This window comes from Nerophis lumbriciformis, linkage group LG01 (genome assembly GCF_033978685.3).
Source record: "Nerophis lumbriciformis linkage group LG01, RoL_Nlum_v2.1, whole genome shotgun sequence".
NCBI classification, from domain to species: Eukaryota; Metazoa; Chordata; class Actinopteri; order Syngnathiformes; family Syngnathidae; genus Nerophis; species Nerophis lumbriciformis.
In genome coordinates, this window is record NC_084548.2 from 43,064,651 (window position 1) to 43,086,744 (window position 22,094).

General features: G+C 42.7%; 2 protein-coding genes across 4 annotated transcripts in view; one reads left to right on the forward strand and one right to left on the reverse strand.

Moving 5' to 3' along the window:
* Positions 1-9,338, forward strand: part of nckap5l (NCK-associated protein 5-like) — an 84,864-nt gene extending 75,526 nt beyond the window's left edge. For 2 of the 3 annotated variants that reach the window (XM_061982389.1, XM_061982406.1), the window contains 7 exons: positions 1,146-1,238; positions 1,400-4,101; positions 4,191-4,308; positions 4,446-4,518; positions 7,393-7,671; positions 7,935-8,086; positions 8,316-9,338. In XM_061982389.1, the coding sequence (XP_061838373.1) occupies positions 1,146-1,238; positions 1,400-4,101; positions 4,191-4,308; positions 4,446-4,518; positions 7,393-7,671; positions 7,935-8,086; positions 8,316-8,576 (3,678 nt within the window). In that variant the 3' untranslated portion in view covers positions 8,577-9,338. The remainder of the gene's footprint in view (positions 1-1,145; positions 1,239-1,399; positions 4,102-4,190; positions 4,309-4,445; positions 4,519-7,392; positions 7,672-7,934; positions 8,087-8,315) is intronic. The other variant, XM_061982398.1, reaches the window with a different exon arrangement.
* Positions 9,339-10,007: 669 nt separating this feature from the next.
* tegt (testis enhanced gene transcript (BAX inhibitor 1)) lies at positions 10,008-21,881 on the reverse strand. The gene is made up of 10 exons (XM_061982419.1): positions 21,646-21,881; positions 20,340-20,416; positions 20,153-20,261; positions 17,996-18,116; positions 15,444-15,492; positions 14,585-14,682; positions 12,812-12,891; positions 12,636-12,736; positions 12,495-12,570; positions 10,008-10,799 (listed from the first exon to the last, which is right to left on the reverse strand). The coding sequence occupies exons 2-10, from the start codon at positions 20,393-20,395 to the stop codon at positions 10,776-10,778; spliced, it is 714 nt and encodes a 237-aa protein (XP_061838403.1). The 5' UTR covers positions 20,396-20,416; positions 21,646-21,881; the 3' UTR covers positions 10,008-10,775.
* Positions 21,882-22,094: the final 213 nt, after the last annotated feature.

The window sequence follows — 22,094 nt, forward strand, 5'->3', positions numbered from 1 at the left end:
TATACCTCAGCTAACTAAACTATGGAAATGTATAATATAGTTCATATAGCAATACGGTCTCACTGCACAGCAGGCCAGCAGTTAGCCGAGTCCGCAATCCATGTTGAGGCACAAATGAGTGACGTGCCTCAACTGGCTGCTGTTCACCGCACCGTCTCTTCTCAGTATTTGAACGGCAAATGTGAAAATTCAGCGATTTTGAATAAAAATAATCTAAAACTGGTGAAGTTAAATTGAAAATAACTTTATAGTATAATCACTGGATACATATAACAATTTGATAAAAATGTTTTCTTTTTACATTTTTTTTCTTTCCATGATGGCAGGTGAGGCCCCGCCTCACCTGCCTCTAGTGACTGCACGTCACTGCAGTGTACTGCAAAGCACTATTGTGAAATACACAACATATCATACAATTTCAACTCCACCTTCTTCAACTCTCATTTGATTTGCAATTCTACTTCCTGTGTGCAACCTCAATTCAAATGATTGGATTTTAATTTGGGAGACATGTTGAATTAAATTCTGAATTTTGCTAAACCTAATGTGTAATGTTAGGGTTTGTAGATCCCTTATACAATAATTTAAATATAGCATATACATATACAGGGCTACCAAACAATTATGTTTTCATCCCCATTGTAAGAAATAACAAAAAAAGCAATTTTTTTCTATAAAACTTCAGTTTCAAACCTTCTTGATGCTAACTTGTTTGGACCATTGACTTACGGTTGCTTGACCATATAAAGTGTTTTACATTGAAGGCAATCTACATATTGTGCATGTATAATATGTTAGTGGTAAGATATTATTTCTGGTGCTGTGCCTCAGGTCGTGTCGGTGATAAGAACGCCATGCAGGCAACTTGAGGATGCTTCCTTACAACTGTGGTTTTTTGAAGCGCATTGATCAGTGGACTATATTCTCTGCCACAGACCTGCTTGAACCTCACACACATTTGTCTCACTGTGGGAAATGTTGGCTTCAAACACCCTTGACTTCCCAAAATTAGCTGACTAATGGATCGTATCTTTTGTGCTGCAAACATTTCCCGAAGGAAGCAGGGCAACGCAGTGTGTGGTTGTTGCGTATACAGTAGCTGCCAATGTATATACAATGGCTGCCTCATGAGTGTCTGGTTGCAGGTCCAGGCAGGACCCCTCCCAGACTACAATGCACAGCTGCACAATGACTCTGCCAAGCATTTGGAGGCCGCTCAGACTGAAGCACAAGCCAAGGTGATGATAGAAAACCACATGACGACGTAATCACTGACGTGTCTGACATTTGCTGCACTATTGTTTCTACAAATAGCCCACGTCTCTAATCTTTCCTGTACGCTTGCACTTGAAGATCTTTTGTGTTGTCGATGCTGAAACTATTCTCTTTTTGTCCAAAGGGAAACGGCTTCCGCGCTCAACACTCCTCTCCTGGCCACCGAGGTCCCGCCGCCTCCATGGAGGCTCTTTCTCCCTTCTTCAAGAAGAAAGCACACATTCTGGAGGTCCTGCGCAAGATGGAGGAGACGGACCCTCTCAAGTTTCACCCGACCACCACGAGCTTGTCTTTCTGCGACTACAGCCAGGTGCTAATGTCCACCGAGGCCGTCCTGGCCTCGGCGGACCCCCTGCAGGGCAAATCCCACCACTTGCACTGCCACTGCTCGCGCACTGACGTCGACACACTCCAACATGTCAACGGTGACGGGGCGGCGAAGTGCGAGGGGGGAAACACCTGCTGTCTGCACTGCAAGAGGAGCCCAGACGGACCTCCAAAGACATGCGCTCACCCCTGCCCTGCACCCGCCGCCACCCAAAACCACGGTGCTCCTGCAGCTGCTACGAATGAATGTCACAGTAAAAGCCGAACAACGGAATCCGTCTCGGTCTCGCCGTCTAAACAAAGCACCAAGAATGACGTCCAGCAGCCACCAGAATGCGGCGCAGACACCGGCAGTGTGAGCGTGGAGGATGTAGAGCAGAAGCATAACAGTGAAGAACTCACTGACTTCTTTCCCGCCCCTCATGTTCCTGCTTTGGAGGTGGTCCCCGCCTGTGACTCCAGTGAGGACCCTCTCTGCTCCGTTCCCGAGAAGGATTGTGCGGATCTTCCGGCTACCGATGTGAGAGCCGGCTCCTCCGTCAGCCCGAGCTCCTCCTGCCTCAGTGACGTGAAAGCCGCCGCCATCAACTCGCCATCCAAACTGCTTAAGTTCCTGAAGATCCCATCCATAAGCGAGAAGTGTCAGACCTCCAACCCCGCCGTCCGTCTTAGCCCCCAACTCACACGCAGCTCCAGGATCCCCTGTCGCACCAACAACTACGAGGTGTACCACTCTCCCGTCCCCACCCGCAGAGCCACCACCACTGAGCGGTGCAGGCAGCCGCCGCCCCCGCCCACGAGGTCTGAGTCTTACCCTGCCACGCACTCTGCACCGACCTCTCCGCCGCAGCCTGAGGACGCCTGCTCCTCCCCGCCGCCTAAAGATGAAGCTTATGGCCGCTTCCCCGCACCCAAAGCCACCTCTAAAATGGCCGCTCCCTCGTCCACATCCTCTTTTAAAGTATGTCAGAATATACCACATTACCAAAACATTTGTCAAGTGTCCTCCAACTCTGGAGAGGAGGAGCCCACACACGCTCCGGAGAAAGGAACCACTCTTCCAGCTCAAGCGAAAGCAAACGGTGGTGAAAGAAAGCTTGTGAAATCACTTCCTGAGAGCGTCCTCGCCACGTTTCCTCAGCGAAAGCAGTCATCCTCCTCTTCCTTCGAGATGACATCAGACGATGAAGATGACGAAGACAGTCTGGTGTGGGTGAACCATCACAGCATGGCTAATGCTAATGCTAAGCTTAACCCCTCCCTAACCCGAGAGGAGGCCACAGAGCAGAGCTCTGAGCACGCTCAGATGTCACAAGCGCCGCCGCCACCGCCACCGCCTTTGACCAGAAGAGGTGACTCATCTTCCATCCCGAAGAGGCCGGCGACAGGACCCTCGAGGTCTCAGGGTGATTCCAGTCACCACGCCTTCAAGGACAGGCTGGCAGCGCTGGGCAAGCTGCGTAGCTCCGAGGACCTCCAAGCGGGTTTAGGAGGCGTCGACGCTGTGAACGAGACCGCTGAGGAAAAAAGCCAAACAGCGGCGCTCCACAAGGAGGAGCAGAGACATTCTAAGTTCTCGGACTCTTCGGATGGGAAATCAAGAGGGAGCAGCGGCGGGTTGAAGTACACCTCTCAGCTCTCTCCCTCGCCCGCCCTTTGTGTGGGCAAGACGGAAAGTTCCAAGAGCAAACTCGGTCTACCATCGCCGAACACAGACGCTCCTCAAGTATTACGCAACAACATCAAGTGTCCCAGCTCGCTCAACCTGGCATATAATGTGAAGGGGAGCAGCAGCCCCAACAAGGTACCCCCCAAGTCACCGTCCAAACCTTCCCAGGGTTCGTCCGCCCACAGAGCGGCTAAGCCTCCCGACGTCCCTCGTTACTCCTCCAAGTCAGAAGAAAGAACCAAAATGAGCGGGAGAGGTAAAAAGAACCCCATGTATGGAGACAGCCTCCCGCCGCCTCCGCCCAGACCCCCTGTGTCTGAGGGCGACAAGCCGCTGCCTCCGCCGCCGGTCCCCAGCCCACAGTCGGCCATCGAGCAGAAGGTGATGAAGGGCATTGAGGAGAACATGCTGAAGCTGCAGGAGCAGGACAGAGGTCAGGGCCAGGGCGGTGAGGTCAAGCAGAAGGCGTCCAACGGCATCGCCAGCTGGTTCGGCCGCAAGAAGAGCAAGCTGCCCGCCCTGAGCCGCAAGGCCGACGCCCCCAAGGCGAAGGACGAGAAGAGAGAGTGGAAGATAAACATCCCGTCGGTGAACAAGGACTCTGTGAAGTTGGCCAGCAGATGTAAGGAGGGCGTGGAAGGACTGAACATCTCCACGCTGATGGAGAAGGCCGAGGGACTGAGGAGGGCGCTGGAGGAGGAGAGGGCGTACGTGGAGAGGTCGGGGAGGGGTCATTCCTGTGAGGTGGTGATGGACCAGACTCAGGGACAGCTAGCCGTCATGTACAGAGGAGGACGATCGGACAACTTTATGCAACAGCTGCTGAACAGGTGACCACATTTTCACCTTTTTTCTTCTCCATCGCACTCTGAAATACTTTTAGCAGTGATGAGCCAACATTTATACTTCCTGGTTGTAGGGTGGACGGCAAGGAGCCCATTTTAATGCCACAGCGGCGGCTCTCGTTCGACTGTAAGACGTCCAGACCGGTCTTCAGTCAGCACAGCGACATCATTGGCGTTGTAGACGTAGAAAAGGTTAGTTCTTGTCTTCATACAAGATGACGACATTGCAAACTTCTACACATTCTTCTCATATCAAGAATGAAGTGGGGGCCGTAAAGTGTTTTTTCTGAAGTGCGACATTTGTAACTCGTGTGATTTTTCACAAACAGGCATCAGACCGACTCGGTAAAATCACATCAGACGAGAACCTCACAGACTCAGTTCACTCCCAACACTTCGCTGGTAAGAGGAAGTCTTAACACAAAGGAACCTTGTACTGATGATGGCAGTGCTACCTACCTACTCACTCACTCACCCACCCACTAACCTTCCTGCTCACCCACTCACTTACTCACTCACCCATTAACTCACTCAGTAACGCACGCACTCACCACTCACTCAACCCACTCTCTCACTCACCCAATCAATCACGCACTAACCCACTCACTCTCTCACTCCCTAACTCACTCAAACACTAACCTACTCACTCACTCACTCACTCACTCACTCACTCACTCACTAGACTATCTACTCACACAGTCACTTACTCACTCACCCACTTAACCCACCCAATCACTCACTCACTTATTCACTCACCCACCTACCCAGTCACTCATTTTAAGGTCTGTGGACGAGAGAAACAGAATGAGTCAAATGTTGCATTCACTCACTCACTCACTCACTGAGTTACTCACCCACTCACTCACTTAACTCACTCAATCACTCACTCACTCACTTATTCACTCACCCACCTACCCAGTCACTCATTTTAAGGTCTGTGGACGAGAGAAACAGAACAAGTCAAATGTTGCACTCACTCATACACTGCGTTACTCACACACTCACTCACTCGCTTTAAAGTCAATCGACTAGAGAAACAGAGCAAGTCAAATTGTTTCTCTCACTAACTCACTCACACACTGAGTTACTCACCCACCTACACAGTCAAACACCCACTCACTCAATCACTCACTTATTCACTCACCCACCAACATAGTCACTCATTTTAAGGTATGTTGCATTGTAAATGTTGCACTCACTCACTCACTGAGTCACTCACCCACCTACCCACTCACTCACCTACTAGTATGTGGACGAGAGAAACCGAACAAGTCAAATATTGTTTCACTCACTAACTCTCTCACTCACTGAGTTACTCACCCACCTTTCCCAGTCACTCACTCACTCACTCACTTAACCCACTCACTCTCTGTCACTCAATGAATCACTCTCTCGCCCACTTACCCTGTCACTCACTCACTCACTCACTTAACCCACTCACTCTCTGTCACTCAATGAATCACACTCTCGCCCACTTACCCTGTCACTCACTCACTCACTCACTTAACCCACTCACTCTCTGTCACTCAATCAATCACTCTCTCGCCCACTTACCCTGTCACTCACTCACTCACTTTAACAGACCTGGGCATTCTGCGGCCCGCGGGCCACATCCGGCCCTTTGTGCGTCCCTGTCCGGCCTGCGTGAGGCCAATCATAAATTACAAAATAAATTTTAATAAGTATCTATGTCGAGTGTGCAATACAACGGTGCTGCTTTTGTTTTGAAAAGCGTTTTTTGTATTACTTCCGTGTGGACGTATGCGCGTGCGTGATTGTGAGTGAATGTGAACAGCTGCAATCACAAATTACAAAATAAAGTTGAAAAAACATCTATGTCGTGCGCGCAATACAACTGTGCTGCTTTTATTTTGAAAAGTCTTATTTATGGGCGTATGTCCGTGTGTAACCTGTGAGTGAAGGTGCACAGCGACAAGTGATGCACGGTTACTCCCGAGACGCTAAAAAGAGAAAAGTTGGCGTGTTTTCAACAAGACATGGACTGCCAAGCAACGTTCCTTCTAAGGTGTGCGCCTGCGCAATTGCGCACTGCTCAAGCGTCCTCTGCGCACAGCAAATATATGCCGCGCACCAAATCAAATCCTATCTGAATTCTAAACAAAATAAACACATTTATTCTGTGTAATTTTGCAATGCAACTCTGAGTGACAGTGACAACAAGCGGCCCTAACGGTGTCCGTCAACACCGTTCAATTGAACACCGTTCAATTATTGTAACGTCTATCGAGATGCTCCGAGGCCAGGAATTATATCGATCACTTTATTGAGCAAAACTGTTTATATTCGGCCATAACCACACCAAAAACATGAGTAAAACACTTCTATCTGGAAAAACTAGTCATTTTCTACCGTACAAACCAGGCCAAAAGCAACTTGTCATCTGTCACCAACACACATAGCACTAAGCTACTGGTGCGTTTATGGCCACACAAAAAGTCGGACAACTCAAACACCGCACAAAGTTACACTATGACTCCTCAGTCATACGTGTGCTTATTTTACTGTCATTTATTATTGATGTTAATTTATTTATATTAATCATGGAATGCTGATACGAGAGAAAGTTACAGGAATGCACACTTCATCCTATGCTTACATTTCATTGTGCAACATGAGGATGTTTAAGGGGAACTAAATGTGATCTCTGAAAGGGGTACAAATGATTTCCAAAGCAGTGCTTTTGGTATAAAGTTAAGTTAGGTTAAATGAAAGTATTATTATTATTATTATTATTTATCTTACGGTATATATCAAAAATAACATTGAGCAAAATTTAATTGAAATATTTTCGATGTGGCCCTCCAGCAGTGCTCGGGTTTCTCATGCGGCCCCCGGTAAAAATTAATTGCCCACCCCTGTACTTTAAAGTCTGTGGACTAGAGAAATAGAACAAGTCAAATATTGTTGCACTCACTCAATTAATCACTCACCCAGTCACGCACTCACTAGCTTAATCTCTCACTCACTCACCCACTCAATTAATTAATAACTCACTCACCAGCTTAGCCTCTCACCCACTCACTCACTTATTCACTCAACAAGTTAGTCACCCACCTACCCATTCACTCACTCACTCTAAAGTCTGTGCACTAGAGAAACCAAGCAAGTCAAATGTTGTTGCTGCATTAGTAGATCATTTAGAGTAATATATCCCAGTTTTAAAATGATTGGTTATTTGAATCCATCATGGATGTTGTATGTTTGTGGTGAATAACAGTTACCTGTTGATCATTTGTCACTTCCATCGTGTCCCAGCAGGATCTGGTGCTTCCACTTACACTCTGGACAGCGGAATTGGCACGTTCCCTCTACCCGACTGCAGCAGCGGCGCGGCTAGCCGGGGCCCGGCCAGGACGAGGGCCGAGCACCACCATCCTTCTGGTTCCCCGGGGAAGGGCGGGCGAAGGGCCCGTACTTTGGACAGGGAGCCTACGCCTCAGGAGGAGAGCTGCACGCCGCACAAGCAGCTGATTCCCAGCATGCAGCACAGCTCCAAGATGGAGGGAAGAGGCTCGGCCGGCCTCATCCGCGAAGGTGAAGGAACACGACCAGCTCAGACCTGCAAAAGCCACGTTTCATTAAGATTTATTGTCCTATTTTATTATTATTCACATTGGATACACACATGAATCACTTACAGGAAGTGGGGCCACAAGTGTGTATGATAATATAATATGACTAATTGGATTAGTTTAAAGATGCATGACGTGGACTTTTATTTTCTTAATTGTTTCTCACAACCATAGTGCTTAAATATGTAAGCATGTGAATTCTGTATTGTTTGTCTTTCCCTGCAGACAAAGACGCTCATGGAGCCAACATGTTTTCTCCTCGCTCCAAGACTTGGACTTTCCCCAACCTGAAGGCTCCAGCAGGACCAGCGGAGGTGTACTTGGCTGTGGAAGAGGAGGAAGAGGAGGTGGTGTCCTTCGGCACGCCCTTCAGAGCAGTACGCTTGCTTTGATTCGCACTAATCTGTCACTTGTGCGCTAAAAATACCTCCTGTGGATACATTTTTAAACCGGCATCTTACATAACGTTGGAACACAGAAGTACTTTCTCCCTGTGAAATAATTCATCAGCAGGATTTTAATAATTCACACATTTCTCAAACCCTCTTGATGTCTGTTACATAAGAGCACATGACCTAAAATTCCTCTTGGTCCGCCTCCTATCAGAGCTTGAAGGCCAGCGCTCCGTCCTCCAGCCGTGTGGTGGACCCAGGCAGCTTGCCCGTCCCGGTCCAGTCTGGAATGTCTCGCAGGGGGAAGACTCGCACGCCCAGCGTTCCCGAGATGAGCCGAGAGGCCGGGCTGGAGCTGCTCAGGGAGCGGCCTGAGGAGGCGCTGTCCCCGAGCCGCCCGCAGGTTCTGGAGACGCCCGAGTCCCTCAGCGACTCTTTGTACGACAGTCTGTCATCGTGCGGCAGCCAAGGATGATGCAAACAGACTGGAGAAGTCCACTCTCATCCTGATCCAGCAACATGCAGTCATCTGGCAGGAAAGGAACCTTACAAGGAGGTGATGACTCCGCCTTGATAGCTGCTTTGCAGCAAAAAGGATCAATGTGACTTCTCCTCAGGATTTCCCGACAAAGTGAAACCAAAACCACCAGATGATGGTCGTTGACCTCTGTGCAAGGTGGACTCGTGTACAGGACTCCAAACGCATGGCCAAGCTAACAATAGCACAAATGTCATCCCGCTAGATAGTGAGCAACATGTCTGTTCTCTCCCATCCTGGTTCCTTTATGTTCACATCCTTTTTTTTTTTTTTAATTTAATGTGGCAGTTCAAAAAAGTAAACAAAAGAGAATGTTAATTTTTTAAATTGCTAAAAACGGTCACATTTTTTGTGTAAATGAAAATGATTTTATCAATCATGTTGATACTGTTTTGCGACCATGAAGGTTGTCAGAAAAATGTCTGTTTAAAACCTAATGCATTTAAAAAGGTAATATATACCAGCAATAATAACATAGAAAGAGAAATGGCTACACTATTCAATGAATATGTATTTGTATTATTTATTTCAAATGTATATCATTCTCATCTTTTTGTCCTTTCTTTGAAAATGGACATGTCCTCGCTTAGATGATGTTCATTTCAACATGTGTTGCTGTTTGTCGCCTAGATGGTAGATCCTCTGTACGTACTGCCGTTTTTCAACTTTATAATTAAAAAGGTTTTCATTTGATCTGCACCAGTTGTATTAGCTTCATGCTCTTACATGCTGCTGTCATCTGACCACAGCAACTTTTAGTTTAGCATAAAAACATTTAATCTGCTGCAAAAAGTTTTGACCTGAACTCACAAGCCACCAGTTGAAAAGAGGACTTAAAATGGAACCTTGAGAAAAAACAAGTACAATCACAGAAGTTAACACATGACTACATACAGCATCTGTAATGCAATTTAGAAACGTTTCTAAACCCCATTACAAAGAACATTGTAACTGTCAAAAGGGAACATTGTAACTGTCAAAAGGGAAAGTACCGGTACTAAACAGGGTGCCTCAAGGAACACCTCAGTTATGTAGATCACAAGTTTGGACCCCAATGTTCTGTTTGCCAGCAAGGTTAAAATGTCAATGCAAGTATCTGCCAATGTGTTTACAGTGGTCCAAGTTCCTTGCACAACAGGAGCACTCTACTGTTTTTAGGCATTTGCTACAAAAAAGTTTGAGCTCGGCTCAGGTGCTATTATGGTGTCAATTCTGGGCTGCCAGTTGAATGGCTCTGCTCTACAGGGTAGTTTGATTGGAATTGCCTTCTCTCCAAATGATTTGACTTGTATTAAAATAATTGCTGTCAACATAACTTAAGACTCAAAGTAAGAAAAACTAGCATGACTATGAACAATGATCTTAAAATAACTTTTGCATTCAACATTTATTTGAGCAAATGTATCAAATTATTAGTTTACATTTTACATCAACAAAATAAATTCTTCACAGTATACACTCAAAAATGTTAGGATAGCATCACCTAATTTGGCAAACTAACAGATTTTTCTGGAATTTACAGTAGGGAAAGAAAAGCTTTCCCGTTTATCATTTGTCAGAGTTGAAAAGATAACGTCGACTCACCCCTTAATAAGCGATGTAAAAGAAAATATCTTAAACTCTGCTGTGTCCTGGTTGAGGTCATTCAAAACATTACTTATTTGTGAATGAATCTGGTGTCACTGTGTTATGACATGCATAAATCATAAAATCATAAATAAAGCAAATCGGTGGATGTAATTATTTGACTTCAACTTAAACGATTTTCACTGTCAGAAGCTTACGTGACCTGGCTAAAAGGAGCCTATCATTAAGTCATGGCACTAAACAATAAGAATGATGAAAATCTTCACACAACGCTCCACGAGGGGAGGTTTGACGACACAACGCTCCCCTCTACAGGCCAAGCATGTTCACTGCAGCATTAAGTCTACTCCCTGCTCACAGCCACCTCACAGGACTAACATGAGTATACATGGACAAACATTCAAAACCCTTGGAAGGTGAAAAAGATGAAATTATTTTAAATCAGATAAGACCACAGGAGTTAATTAAAGAAACAAAGACAAAAGCATCGTGTGTTGCAAGCTGTGCCGTCTTTTGACAGGTTAGCTTGCTTTTTCAGCCAACAATCGTCTACTTCTTTTCCTTCTTCTTATCCTGGAAAGATGAGAGAAAATGAAAGTCAACTCTGGATAATTTGCTGTTAACAAATTCCTTAGATGTTTGATGGCTGACATAGCGTGACAATGTTTGCTCTCTGCCATGGGTGTCAAACTCTGGCCCGCGGGCCAAATTTGGCCCACCGTGTAATTGAGGCGACATCAAATTAACACTAGAGCTGTCCTGCCGATTATATACAGCGGCGGTGCCGCAATACACCGCTAAATCTCATACTTGCCAAACCTCCCAGGAGACTCCCTAATTTCAGTGCCCCTCCCGAGAATTGTAACGTCCCAATTTCGTCCAGTCCAACGAGTGCTGGCCCAGTTACATAATATGTGCGACTTTGGCACGCACACAGAAGTGAATGCAACGAGTACTTGATCTTCAGCGATACAGGTCACACTGAGGGTGCCAGTATAAAAAACTTTAACATTGTTAGAAATGTACGCCACACTGTGAACCCACACCAAACAAGAATGACAAACACATTTTGGGAGAACATCCGCACAGTAACACAACAGAACAAGTACCCAGAACCCTTTGCAGCACTAACTCTTCCGGGACGCTACAAGGTGTGTGTGTGTGTGTGTGTGGTGGTGGTGGGGGGGAGGGGGGGGAGTAGCGGGGGTGTATATTGTAGCGTCCCGGAAGAGTTAGTGCTGCAAAGGGTTATGGGTATTTGTTCTGTTGTGTTTATGTTGTGTTACTGTGCGGATGTTCTCCCAAAATGTGTTTGTCATTCTTGTTTGGTGTGGGTTCACAGTGTGGTGTATATTTCTAACAATGTTAAAGTTGCTTATACGGCCACTCTCAGTGTAAACTGTATCGCTGTTGATGAAGTATGCGTTGCATTTACGTGTGTGCGTACAGGAGCCGCACATATCTTGTGACTGGGCGGGCACGTTGTTGGAAGGGATGAAAAGCGGACGTTACGTCAGCTCAGGATCATGCAAGTAATTGTTTCTTGTTGATGCTGTAAACAAAATGTCACTGTGCAAACCCATGTTTGTTGTTGTACTGAACACAAATTGAAAATAAACCGACTGAAATAATAATAATAAGAATGAATCATTTCTAAGTCTTTGTTAGCCGTTAGTGAAGATTTGTGCTCGTGCGCTACGTTCGCTCGCATCCTGTGCATCTCCTGGGGGCTAAGCCCCCCCTGTCCTTAAAAGCTAGTGACGCCCCTGGCCTGAGCCCCGATATTAATGAACTAGCATCCAAGAAAAGATGCCAGGTATCTGGCTTGGGCACATCAGATTAGATCAGTGTGTTGCAAACTGAGCAGTTTAAAGTCCTGAATGGTTGGTTTATTCATTATTTTATTTTCAAATTTATTAGCCTGTGGAAAAAGTTAATGTTGATATTTACCTCAGAAGGCTGCAAATAGAAAAAGAGGCATTCAATTTTTATTTAAATTGTATTTGACATGCCATTGATATTTTTTAATTATTATTATTATTATTTGAAACTCGATTTTGCATGTCACTATAAAGTTATATACGTAAGCCTTGCTTGTTCAATATTTAATGCAAAACTTGTTTGGGTCCCTATGAAAAAGCTTAATTTGTTCAACCTTGGCCCGCGGCTTTGTTCAGTTTTCATTTTGGCCCACTCTGTATTTGAGTTTGACACCCCTGCTCTATGCGGTAACGAGCATCAGCAAACATGCGACAACAGCAAAAGTACCTTGTCGTTCATGGCAAGGATGACCATCAGTTTCCTGAAGATGGTGATGAAGTCGAGGAACAAGTCCACACAGTGCCTGCACCAGGCCACAAATGTAGTTAGTTTGTGTCCTATCATGAGGACACGGGCTAACGTCCTCACCAGACATAGTCCTTGTCTCCATTCTCTGCCTTCTCGATGATGAGCTGAGTGTCAAACAGGACGAATCCACACATGATGAGCAGGCCCAGGTACATGTGAGCCTGTGGGGGGAAAGATTCACGTCAGCTTTAACTCGGCAGTGTGCTGAATATGTGGCGAGACAATGCTGCACTTACCTTCAAGAGCATCACAGATCCAAAGAACATGTTCATGAGCGACATCAGGAAGAGGATGGACAGGCCTGACATCAATGTGCCTGACAACAACCAAACATTGAGCAAATGTCACGTAGACCATGAGGGGACTAATACACTGTAAGGACAAAAGCGTGTTTCAAAGCACATTTTGGTAATCCATTGATCCAACAAAAGTAAAGCCAGGAGCTCATTTGTTCATCTGAAATCTAAGCTACTATACATTATAAATGGACTAACCCCCTGCAGGGCTATGTAATGCAACTGAAAACCCTATTTGTCAGCGAAAATATCTACATGGTATAGACCAGTGGTTCTCAAATGGGGGTACGCATACCCCTGGGGGTACTTGAAGGTATGCCAAGGGGTACGTGAGATTTTTTTTTAATATTCTAAAAGTAGCAACAATTCAAAAATCCTTTATAAATATTTATTGAATAATACTTCAACAAAATATGAATGTAAGTTCATAAACTCAGTGAAGCACAAGCTCAGGTTGGTCACTAAAATGTCTGTCAAAAAGAACTGTGAAAAGAAATGCAACAATGCAATATTCAGTGTTGACAGCTAGATTTTTTGTGGACATGTTCCATAAAAATTTATGTTAAAGATTTATTTTTTTGTGAAGAAATGTTTAGAATTAAGTTCATGAATCCAGATGGATCTCTATTACAATCCCCAAAGAGGGCACTTTAAGTTAATGATTACTTCTATGTGTAGAAATCTTTATTTATAATTGAATCACTTGTTTATTTTTCAACAAGTTTTTAGTTATTTTTATCTTTTTTTCCAAATAGTTCAAGAAAGACCACTACAAATGAGCAATATTTTGCACTGTTATACAATTTAATAAATCAGAAACTGATGACATAGTGCTGTATTTTACTTCTTTATCTCTTTTTTTCAACCAAAAATGCTTTGCTCTGATTAGGGGGTACTTGAATTTAAAAAAAATTTCACAGGGGGTACATCACTGAAAAAAGGTTGAGAACCACTGGTATAGACCATGAGTACAACACTATGCGTAGCATAGCAACAGTCCACCCACAATGTAGTTCATTCCTGCATGGGTTAACGAAAAAAACAAAACGCCAAAGGATGTTTCATTTGTAATGATAGTGTTGCACTACTACAGCTACAATGTTTAGAGACATTGCAGCAAAAGTGCAGTTTGTTTGCATCTTCCTACAGCAGCTGTACCACCATGGTGCGTACAAACAGTGCACAGCTAGAGAGAGCAACAGCAGCTTTCCTTTGCGTTTTTGGATTTTAGCAAAGAGGGAGGAGCTCTGCAGATTCTGAAACCATGAAAGAATGCAGGCGGGGCATTGTAGATGAGGTGATAAATGACAACAAAATGACAAGTATGACAACAACACTTAAAAACAACCCTCTCAGACACTTTTAAGTTAATATACTTGCTAGAGATGCATTGAAGACTCTGTTCAAAGACCTGAAGAAGGCTAATTTTATGTCCGCAACAGCAGATGAGTACAATGCCCCGTATATGTCTGTTTTTGACCTAAAAAGTTAAGAAAAAATGACATATTTTCCTTACTCTGCTTAATGCCTTTAGAGTTTTTAGTTTCCACATAAAAAAGTGTAATCATTTTGAGTGAACCTTTTTGTCCCTGAATGTGTAAATGATGGTGTCCAAATACTCTGTCCATACAATGTATGCATGCAGATGCAAGGAAGCCTCACATACATACATACATTATATGTAATGCTTTTAGTGTCTGGGAGTTACTTTACCTCCGAGGAACAGGTAGCTCCTGCGCTTGGCATAGAGGGCGCTGAGAGTGAAGCAAATGAAAATAACAGAGGTTCCCAAGAATGCTGTCAAAATGATGCTGCAAAAGAGAGAAAAGAAGATGAAACATGAGTTTGTTTATCCGTACAGAAGACACACAAATCCTAACAAAAAACATCCATGATAGGTTGAAAAAAAGTCACAAGAATACTTGATATACCCATAAACTGCTCCCAATCAAATATTTGAACTAATAGATGTAAGAATATGTTAAAAAATATTAGTAGAAGGGTAAAATTGTATAAAACAGGTTTGCACAATGTTACGGAGGCAACAAAAAACTTCACTGTAGGCAACTTGACAAAAGTTGAAAAATATATTTTTTCAAATCTGCTAAACTAACTTATGTCTCAGGGTAATAGGATATTTGTTTTATTTTTTAGTTCCTACAGTAAAAAGGAACACTTCACAAAATGTTTCAGAGGCCCCAACTGTAATACATAACTGCATTAAATTCACTCACCGTGACACTTTGAAAACCCTAGTGTTAAAGAACTAACAATAAAATATGCATTTATGAAAATCAGACTATAAATATTAATCTTGGGCACATTTTATGACAGGCCATGAACATATGTTTGATATGAAGGCTAAACAATGATGATGCCACTCAATGTCATCACTTTTGCACCATATAAGATGCAAAAATCAGTTTTCACTTGCAACCTTCCAGAGAATGATAGTGAACACAAGATTATGTGAGATGTGGAGAGGAAATGTGAGGACAAATTGTTGCCAATGCTCTTTATGCCCGAAGATTATTAGCTGCACAAGTTAAACATTACAGCAATGTTGGCATACCTTGGATTGACTGCGATGACAAAGTCCATGGTGGGCCCAAGGCCAACACCTGGAGGGAGAAGGGAGAAGTTCAAATTAGTTAGGGCAAGTGAGTCGTAAAATAAACAGGGCTGTCAAATAATAAACATTTTAATCAGATAAATCAGAGTCGCTGTGGAATAATTTTAAATAATTACTGCCCGAAATGTGTTTTCAGAGACAATACAGAGATTTTCAGTGATTCTGCACTCGGGGTATAAAAACAAACAAACATCGATTCACAATAACTGTTTATTCATTCTGAATTGATCAATAATTTTCAATTACCGGTACATTTTTTAAAATATGCTTTTAGGCTTACTCTCTGTGCGTATGTTGTACGTCAGCAGCCAAGAAGGGCTTTTGTAGCCTGTAATCTATCTTTATATAATAAAGCTTTAATTATATGTTTTATGCCCAACAATATTTTGCAGGAATCAGTTTTAATCAAGAATTGCTCCTGAATCAAATTACCCCAAGTTGGGTCTTGAGTTGTTGGAGGATTCACATTGCTACTCATGACCGACCACAGACAAAAGTACACGAAATTAGTACTGTTGAGGAGCCATACATAATCCCAGGTACCAGTTAGGGATGGTGAGAAAGATTGATTCACATCCAAATCGCGATTCTGAATAGATTAATAATTTTTAAAATTATATATATGTATATATCGTATTTTTCGGACTACAAGTCGCAGTTTTTTTTCATAGTTTGGCCAGGCTCCAGTGCGACTTATATATGTTTTTTTCCTTTTTTATTATGCATTTTCGGCAGGTGCGACTTATACTCCGAAAAATACGATATATATATATATATATATATATTTTTTTTTTTTAAGTAATCCATTTTTAAATACGCTTTTTAAGTTAATCTCCGTGCTTACTTGCTGTGCATACCGTATTTTCCGCACTATAAGGCGCATCTAAAAACCACAATTTTTCTCAAAAGCTGACAGTGCGCCTAATAACCCGGTGCGCTTTATTACGATTCATTTTCATAAAGTTTCGGTCTCGCAACTTCGGTAAACAGCCGCCATCTTTTTTCCCGGTAGAACAGGAAGCGCTTCTTCTTCTACGCAAGCAACCGCCAAGGAAAGCACCCGCCCCCATAGAACAGGAAGCGCTTCACCCGCCCCCATAGAACAGGAAGCGCTTCACCCGCCCCCGGAAGAAGAAGAAAAAACGCGCGGATATCACCGTACGTTTCATTTCCTGTTTACATCTGTAAAGACCACAAAATGGCTCCTACAAAGGACAAGGATCCGGTTCATAAAAAGACGCAATCTCTCCATCCGCACACGGATTACTACCGTATTTCACAGCAACTGATATTCCTGTGAACTGCACTGTGGAACGGGAGCACGTACGGTGAATATTCGCACCACAGAGAATGAGAAGTCATCCTTCACTGTGGTTCTAGCTTGCCATGCTAACTTCCACCCAGGGTGATATTCAAAAGGAAGACCTTGCCAAAAGAGACCTTTCCAGCCGGCGTCATCATAAAAGCTAACTCGAAGGGATGGATGGATGAAGAAAAGATGAGCGAGTGGTTAAGGGAAGTTTACGCGAAGAGGCCGGGTGGCTTTTTTCACACAGCTCCGAAGGCGAACACACCTTCACTAAGACGGGCAGATAGCGCCGGTCGACATACGCCAACATCTGCCAGTGGATCGTAAATGCCTGGGCAGATAGTTTCGGTCACAACTGTGGTCCGAGCTTTCCGGAAGGCAGGATTCACAGAACTGCTGCACAACAACAGCGACACTGAATCCGATGACTTCGACGAGGCGGAGCCGGCCATTTTTGGATCCCACGCTTGCGCAACTTTTCAATTCGGACACCGAAGACGAAGAATTCGAAGGATTTACGAATGAAGAATAACTTCAGAAGGTGAGCGCTATGTTTATTTTGTGTGTTGTGACATTAACGTTCGAGCAACATTATATTGCTATTTATTGCTCTACACCATTTTGAATTTTACTATGTTTGTGATTGCACATTTGCGTACATTTTGGGACAGAGTTGTTAGAACGCTGGTTTTCAATATATTATTAAAGTTTGACTGAACTATCTGACTGTTTTTTTGACATTCACTTTAGCGCAGCGTTTTTTTGACATTCACTTTAGCGCAGCGTAGGCGCGGCTTTTAGTCCGGGGCGGCTTATTGGTGGACAAAATTATGAAATATGTAATTCATAGAAGGTGCGGCTAATAATCCGGTGCGCCTTATAGTGCGGAAAATACGGTATATATCATATGCCAGCAGCCAAGAGGTGCTTTTGTAATCTGCTTTGAAAATATTTTTTTATAAATCGAGAATGTTGACACAAGAATCAATTCTAAATTGAATAGTCACCCCAAGTATCGGAATCGAATCGTGGGTTGTTGGAAGATTCACTATTATACTTTGAATTAGCATCTTTTAATCTATAGTTATACTTATTGCCCCAGACGCATTTTCTGATGTTGGATTAATGTGCGTTAACACATTAGTTAATTCTGACAAAATAGAAATGTTATGAGTCAGGGTACCAGTAAGGAAGGCGAATCCAGCGAGGATAGCCAGCCTCTTCTTCTCTGTCTGTGGGTTGTGTGGTGTCATGGCGAGCCAGATCATCATTCCCAGAGATCCCAGAGCAGACAGCATTCCTCCCTGATGACCACAACACAGCCAAGGTGAGAACAGGACCGAACACACATTACTCTGCTATTCAAGCAATCATTGTGCTTTCGTCCAATCGTGATCAGAAATGTTTCTTCATCCATCCCTATTCTACCAGTTCCGCCTCACAGTTCAACTTGAGCGTGTCCCAGGTAACAACAACTTAGGAACAACTTAGGGGACGAGTTAAAAACCTGTTCTAACATGATTCAATTTAAAAGACTGTTTAAAAAAGAAGTACTGAAGAAGTACGAGGAGGAAAGAGAGTGATGCCCTCAGCACAGAGCGATAAGAGAGAGGTGTATGGTCAGAGAGTGTTTGGGCCTGTGTGTGTGTGTGTGTTTTGTTTCGTCTTGTCTTGTCTCATAGTAACAGTGGTACTATTGTATTGTTAGTGTACAGGAGCTTTTCTTGTTTTTGTTTGTATAGTATTGTTCTTGTATTATATTGTTTATGTTAAATGTGGAATGAGTGAAAGGGGTTGGGATATTATAAGCATTTGCTTCATCCAACCCCTTTTCAAGCCTTGCATAAATGTCTCTGCCAAAATGTAAAAAAAAAAAGTGTTGTACTGTGCAGGTTTGAAATAAATAATTCAATTCAATTCACTTGGGGCAAGGGGCTGACTACAACCTGGGTCTGTAGCCAGTCAACCACAGTGCATATACAAACCTTTGACGCCCAATTCAAGTTTTTTATGTCATTTTTGTGGATACATCAACACATATTTTAGGTGCGTGACAACAAATTTCTAATGCAATATATCTCAAAACATTTGATAGCATTTAAAGACCTTGGAAAATGTTTTCCAATGGTACTTGCAAGAACCATTGTGATAAGCCAAATATTAAGAAAGCTAAGAATTTTTGAAGTTAAAGAATCAGTCGCTTTTTTATCTTGATTTATCCAATAAGACCATAGAAAATGTGTGACCTATATTTTGGAAAATTACCTTCAAAACAACATAGCTCCCTTATTATTTGTTATAAATGCATGAAATAAAAAGCATATGGTTGGTTTATTTAGTTAGTTCAGTAAGCCAAAAAAAATCACTTAAAAATGAAAAAATAATTAATTATAATTTTATTTAGTTAATTAGGGGCAAGAGCATACAGGCATGCCGTTTTAAATGGTTTAAAAAACATCATAAAACACCATTTAGAGTGAATAATTGTCCATTAATATGAAATGTCATTAATCGAGTCGATTTATTTTTTGTAAATAAAGTAATGCAGACAGTTTAAAATTTTGGCTGACCGCAGGGAGCCAAAGGGCACTTATGTTCCAGTTTTGTACACATTTCCATTACTTTAATAAATGTGGGAATTAATTTAATTGTTTCTGTTTTTAAAAGTTGCAAGTGATAAAAGCACTTATTTAGCGAAACAAAGAGAATAGTTAAACTCCATTAATATACATAAATTAAAGATGCATCGATAGTCGATTTTCAATCGAATCGTAATCGAATCGTGAGGTGCCCAAAGATTATCACCATTACTGACCATAATGGAGTTTTTCTGGATAAAATATTACACAATTTTTGTAGATTTTAATATTGGCTGCTGCGGACAGAGTTTTAAGTAGCACAAAAAACATGTTTTAATGCTCAGATTGACTTCATATTTCAGGATTGCATAGATATATACTAACAGTATACACTTTTTTTAAAATATAAGTAAAGCATTGCAAACTTATCTTAAGAGTTTAATGTTGTATGATCTGGAGCTATACAATTTTGTGTGTTGATTAATGGCTATTCCAGAAATCAAACTAAGGAATTTCGAAGTCGGGGCACTTCTAGGAAATGTGAACTACGTCATTAACCTCTGTATTCTCCAATTAGTCCAAAAATAACGCACCCCACACAGAAAATAATGTCGCACGTCGCAAACCACCTTGATCTGAGCAGGCACTAGCCACCGCTGCAATGGAGATAAGTAGGTCACGTACCTACTACATCTTTAGGAATATAAATCAAGTTAAATTACATTATACAGAGAAATCCCGGCCAAATGTATTTTTATTACCTGGAAGAGGCGGGTGACCACATGGACATAGGAGCCAGCTGCAGCCAGAAACATACACACAGCCAAGCTGGAATACACATTCTTCAAGTGCACCTGGGTGGAATGAGATCTGCAAGACAAAAAGCATTGATAAGGAAGGTTATTGATGTAGATTAGGAGCAGGTTTGACATGTGTCACGTTACGTACATTTGGGAGAACTTGAAGAGGGCGTCAAAGTTGATGTTGCGATCAAACACATTCATGATGGAACAGGAAGCTGAGATCTGAAAAAGAAAGGGACATTTTCAAGGTTTCATTATTGCTCACAATGAAAACTAACCTTGAGAAGTAACAGCAAGCCTTTCTTTTGCAACAATGACAACATTTACTCTCAGAGTTCACTTTATCACCAGTTATTTACTTTGTCTCGAACCTTAGAAAGTGACTTGAGTACAGCAGTAACACATAACCCATATAGACACTCTGCTATTACTAGACTTTTTGTGAAGACTAAGTATTTTTATAATTTGATCAAAGTCAGGGGTCTGCCACCTGCGGCTCTGGAACCACATGTGGCTCTTCTGCCTCCTTGTTGTGGCTCCCTTAGATTTGTTTAAATCCCGGAGTGAGAAAAATTAGAATTTTTAAAAAGAGTTTTATAATTTCTAAGTGTTTGTGAGGCTGTGAATGCGCACAGGCTGAGTCATGAGGTGTAAGGGAGGCAAATGAGAGACTAGAAGCCTGTGTGTTCAGTTCAGCTTCTGGAGCGTACAACCCCTTGGGTAAGCTCACCATGAATAGTTAAATTTTACATAGACAGATTAGTTTCCTGTAAAATCAAAAAGATGAAAACTTTTAAAAGTGTATATGCTGTGTTAGGTTTTGCGCAATTTTTCCTCAGTAAAAGAGGCAACAAAATGTATCCTTTGATAGTAAAGGTTGCAGACCCCTGGTCTAAGTTCTTCGTACCAAGTATCGCTCCTGTGAAACGCGGACGTATACTACAAATATAATACTCTCGTTTATCGTTTTCGCTTTGCGGAATTACAATTTAAGTCATCTTCTCACCAACATTGTTATTATAAAAGCTACAAAATGACCTGTGGTCTGTTAAAGAGGACATAAATGTGTGTTTGGCTTTGTGTCGTACAACTAACTGCGTGCTACGTATCTAAACTAGCACAAATCAAAAGACAAAGCAAAGACACAGAACAGTTGGTTTTACGATAAAATGACCGACAAACATAAGACACTTACGTATAATTAAAACAAATAAGCATTTAAATGAGAAAAACATACGCTGCGCAACAGTTTGTTTGTCGGCTGCTAAGTGTTATTAATAGCTAGAGGTGCTAGCCAAATGCGCTATCATAACAGCAGCCTGCTAAGCTAGTGTTCGCGAGCTGGTCTGTGGCCACAATTCAGTTATCTCGACAATTAACCAAAACACATGGAAATTACACTCAAAATCCAACATGCCAATGTTTTCTCAAGTAATGTAAGTTCCGTTCACCTGTTCTGCGCTCCGGTGGGTCGTTTTGTGTGCCGTTCTACTTTCTGTCTCGGGTTGATTTGCGGGAGCTAAACTGGACGTGTCACACAGGGGCCTGCTGATGTCACCATGGAAACGCCCAGAAAATTGCAGACCTATTTCCGGCGAGAGGATGGCGCAATAAATGAAAGTAATGTCTAACGTCAATTGAGAATCACACGACGGCGACTTTGGTTTAGGGTAACGCGTAAGAATAAATGCGAATCTGTAATAATATCACAAGCTAAATTGAAAAGTGCTTCGCAGTTTGTCACCGACTACCTAAAATGGCCGACACCTTATACTGCACCACCATCACTGGTAGCAAGAGCACACGAAGAGCTTACGTCCGCCTACTGAAAACAATACAAGGATTCAACCATTCATTCTGGAGACTATCACTTAAGATGGACTGAACAAATCGACAAGCT